At 49.7% G+C, this 5,053-nt stretch overlaps 1 protein-coding gene across 1 annotated transcript; it reads left to right on the forward strand.

The window, feature by feature from the left end:
• The first annotated feature begins 1,649 nt into the window (after positions 1 to 1,649).
• Positions 1,650 to 3,197, forward strand: LOC138769920 (sporozoite surface protein 2-like). Its single transcript, XM_069948668.1, has 3 exons — positions 1,650 to 1,662; positions 1,768 to 2,450; positions 2,559 to 3,197. The coding sequence occupies exons 1-3, from the start codon at positions 1,650 to 1,652 to the stop codon at positions 3,195 to 3,197; spliced, it is 1,335 nt and encodes a 444-aa protein (XP_069804769.1).
• Positions 3,198 to 5,053: the final 1,856 nt, after the last annotated feature.

Raw genomic sequence — 5,053 nt, forward strand, 5'->3', positions numbered from 1 at the left:
CCCATCAAACCCAAGAAATCCAGATCCAGGACCCATCAAACCCCAGATATCCAGATCCAGGACCCATCAAACCCCAGATATCCAGATCCAGGACCCATCAAACCCCAGATATCCAGATCCAGGACCCATCTAACCCCAGATATCCAGATCCAGGACCCATCAAACCCCCGATATCCACATCCAGGACCCATCAAACCCCAGATATCCCGATCCAGGATCCATCAAACCCCTAGATATCCAGATCCAGGAGTCATCAAACCCCAGATATCCACATCCAGGACCCATCAAACCCCTAGATATCCAGATCCAGGAGTCTTCAAACCCCAAATATCCAGATCCAGAACCCATCAAACCCCAGATATCCACATCCAGGACCCATCAAACCCCAGATATCCACATCCAGGACCCATCAAACCCCAGATATCCAGATCCAGAACCCATCAAACCCCCGATATCCACATCCAGGACCCATCAAACCCCAGATATCCACATCCAGGACCCATCAAACCCCAGATATCCACATCCAGGACCCATCAAACCCCAGATATCCACATCCAGGACCCATCAAACCCCAGATATCCACATCCAGGACCCATCAAACCCCAGATATCCACATCCAGGACCCATCAAACCCCAGATATCCAGATCCAGGACCCATCAAACCCCAGATATCCAGATCCAGGACCCATCAAACCCCAGATATCCAGATCCAGGACCCATCAAACCCCAGATATCCACATCCAGGACCCATCAAACCCCAGATATCCACATCCAGGACCCATCAAACCCCAGATATCCACATCCAGGACCCATCAAACCCCAGATATCCACATCCAGGACCCATCAAACCCCAGATATCCAGATCCAGGACCCATCAAACCCCAGATATCCAGATCCAGGACCCATCAAACCCCAGATATCCACATCCAGGACCCATCAAACCCCAGATATCCACATCCAGGACCCATCAAACCCCAGATATCCACATCCAGGACCCATCAAACCCCAGATATCCACATCCAGGACCCATCAAACCCCAGATATCCACATCCAGGACCCATCAAACCCCAGATATCCACATTCAGGACCCATCAAACCCCAGATATCCACATCCAGGACCCATCAAACCCCAAGAAATCCAGATCCAGGACCCATCAAACCCCAAATACCCAGATCCAAAACCCATCAAACCCCAGATATCCAGATCCAGGACCCATCAAACCCCAGATATCCAGATCCAGGACCCATCAAACCCCAGATATCCACATCCAGGACCCATCAAACCCCAGATATCCAGATCCAGGACCCATCAAACCCCAGATATCCAGATCCAGGACCCATCAAACCCCAGATATCCACATCCAGGACCCATCAAACCCCATAAATCCAGATCCAGGACTCATCAAACCCCAGATATCTAGATCCCGGAGTCATCAAATCCCAGATATCCAGATCCAGGAGTCATCAAACCCCAAACATCCACATCCAGGACCCATCAAACCCCAGATATCCAGATCCAAGACTCATGAACCTCCAGACATCAACGCACAGGATTCATCAAACCCCAGATATCCACATCTAGGAGTCATGAAACCCCAGAAATCAACATCCAGGACCCATCAACCCCCAAACATCCACATCCAGGACCCATGAAACCCCAGAGTTTCAGATCCAGGACTCATCAAACTACAGACATCAACGCACAGGACCCATCAAACCTCAGAAACCACACCCAGGACACATAAAACCCCAGACGTCCACATCCAGGACTTATCAAACCCCAGAAACAACATCCAGGACTCATCAAACCCCAGAAACCGGATCCAGGAGTCATCAAACCCCAGACATCCAGATCCAAGACCCATCAAACCCCAGATATCCACATCCAGGACCCATCAAACCCCAGATATCCACATCCAGGACCCATCAAACCCCAGATATCCACATTCAGGACCCATCAAACCCCAGATATCCACATCCAGGACCCATCAAACCCCAAGAAATCCAGATCCAGGACCCATCAAACCCCAAATACCCAGATCCAAAACCCATCAAACCCCAGATATCCAGATCCAGGACCCATCAAACCCCAGATATCCAGATCCAGGACCCATCAAACCCCAGATATCCACATCCAGGACCCATCAAACCCCAGATATCCAGATCCAGGACCCATCAAACCCCAGATATCCAGATCCAGGACCCATCAAACCCCAGATATCCACATCCAGGACCCATCAAACCCCATAAATCCAGATCCAGGACTCATCAAACCCCAGATATCTAGATCCCGGAGTCATCAAATCCCAGATATCCAGATCCAGGAGTCATCAAACCCCAAACATCCACATCCAGGACCCATCAAACCCCAGATATCCAGATCCAAGACTCATGAACCTCCAGACATCAACGCACAGGATTCATCAAACCCCAGATATCCACATCTAGGAGTCATGAAACCCCAGAAATCAACATCCAGGACCCATCAACCCCCAAACATCCACATCCAGGACCCATGAAACCCCAGAGTTTCAGATCCAGGACTCATCAAACTACAGACATCAACGCACAGGACCCATCAAACCTCAGAAACCACATCCAGGACTCATCAAACCCCAGAAACAACATCCAGGACTCATCAAACCCCAGAAACCGGATCCAGGAGTCATCAAACCCCAGACATCCAGATCCAAGACCCATCAATCCCCAGAAACCACATTCAGGACCCATCAAACCCTAGATATCCCCACACAAGACTCATCAAACCCCAGAAACCCCATCCAGGACTCATCAAACCCCAGAAACCAGATCCAGGAGTCATCAAACCCCAGAAACCAGATCCAGGGGTCATCAAAACCCAGAAACCACATCCAGGACCCATCAAAACCCAGAAACCACATCCAGGACCCATCAAACCCCAGAAATCAAGATCCAGGACTCATCAAACCCCAGAAATCAAGATCCAGGACTCATCAAACCCCAGACATCCAGATCCAGGACCAATCAAACCCCAGAAACCAGATCCAGGAGTTATTAAACGCCAGACATCTACACACAGTACCGCATCAAACCCCGGATTTCTGTACCCTAAACTCATTAAATCCCAGCATCTGCACCAAAGACTCATCATACCACAGAACCCTCATTCATTGGCCCCTAGATCTGAACACTCAGAACTAGAGATGAACACATTCTAAAGAAAAAATGTATTTGCTCCAAATTAAAAATAAATAAATAAGATTAATCTAAATCTTAATTTTGGGAGGATGATTTTCAGACACGTACATACTGGGTCATATGGGAGCAGGGACTTTTGTTTTTGATTGGAGTCTCTGCTCCTTTCCATGCCACTCTGTACTGATAGCTCAGGTTACACAATGTGCAGCCATTGGAGGTAAGCATGCATGGTGTATGCATTGCCTATTACATTTACTAATGCATTTTTGGGGTTTTCTAATTGGATTTAACTCACTAATTAACTCATGGGGGGACATTTATTAAGTCAGTGTTTTTTAGGCCAGACTTACAAATGTCCCCGCAGCACTGGATCTCTCCGGATTTATGGAGAGGTGCACTGTCTGTGCGAACAAAGTGAAACTTACACCAGGTCAGCCGATAAAATGATAAATGCAGCGCATGCAGAGGCCACGTCCCCTCTGCATGCTGCCACACACCCATAATGCCCCCTCCCCTCTGGTGCAAGTGGCGCAGAGAACCCACTTGTAAATAAATTATTCACAAATCAAGCGTTTGCGAATAAATTTATTTGCAAGTGGGCCCTCTGCGACAGAAAATGCCCAATGCACCACATGATAAATGTCCCTCATAGACTCATCAAACTTCAGACATTAGCAACCAAGACTTACCAAACCTTAGGCCTCAGATTCCAAGACATACCAGACCCAAGGCCTCAGCTTCCAAGACTTACCAGACCCAAGGTCTCAGCTTCCAAGACTTACCAGACCCAAGGTCTCAGCTTCCAAAACTTACCAGACCCGAGTCCTCAGCTTCCAAGACTTACCAGACCCGAGGCCTCAGCTTCCAAGAATTACCAGACCCTAGGTCTCAGCTTCCAAAACTTACCAGACCCGAGGCCTCAGCTTCCAAGAATTACCAGACCCGAGGCCTCAGCTTCCAAGAATTACCAGACCCGAGGCCTCAGCTTCCAAGAATTACCAGACCCTAGGCCTCAGCTTCCAAGACTTACCAGGCTGAGGCCTCAGCTTCCAAGACTTACCAGGCTGAGGCCTCAGATTCCAAGACTTACCAGACTGAGGCCTCAGCTTCCAAGACTTACCAGGCTGAGGCCTCAGCTTCCAAGACTTACCAGGCTGAGGCCTCAGCTTCCAAGACTTACCAGGCTGAGGCCTCAGCTTCCAAGACTTACTAGGCTGAGGCCTCAGCTTCCAAGACTTACCAGACCCAAGGTCTCAGCTTCCAAGACTTACCAGACCCAAGGTCTCAGCTTCCAAAACTTACCAGACCCGAGTCCTCAGCTTCCAAGACTTACCAGACCCAAGGTCTCAGCTTCCAAGACTTACCAGACCCAAGGTCTCAGCTTCCAAAACTTACCAGACCCGAGGCCTCAGCTTCCAAGACTTACCAGACCCGAGGCCTCAGCTTCCAAGAATTACCAGACCCTAGGTCTCAGCTTCCAAAACTTACCAGACCCGAGGCCTCAGCTTCCAAGAATTACCAGACCCGAGGCCTCAGCTTCCAAGAATTACCAGACCCGAGGCCTCAGCTTCCAAGAATTACCAGACCCTAGGCCTCAGCTTCCAAGACTTACCAGGCTGAGGCCTCAGCTTCCAAGACTTACCAGGCTGAGGCCTCAGATTCCAAGACTTACCAGGCTGAGGCCTCAGCTTCCAAGACTTACCAGGCTGAGGCCTCAGCTTCCAAGACTTACCAGGCTGAGGCCTCAGCTTCCAAGACTTACCAGGCTGAGGCCTCAGCTTCCAAGACTTACCAGGCTGAGGCCTCAGCTTCCAAGACTTACTAGGCTGAGGCCTCAGCTTCCAAGACTTACCAGGCTGAGGCCTCAGCTTCCAAG

The sequence above is a fragment of the Dendropsophus ebraccatus genome, chromosome 12 (genome assembly GCF_027789765.1).
Source record: "Dendropsophus ebraccatus isolate aDenEbr1 chromosome 12, aDenEbr1.pat, whole genome shotgun sequence".
Taxonomy (NCBI): Eukaryota; Metazoa; Chordata; class Amphibia; order Anura; family Hylidae; genus Dendropsophus; species Dendropsophus ebraccatus.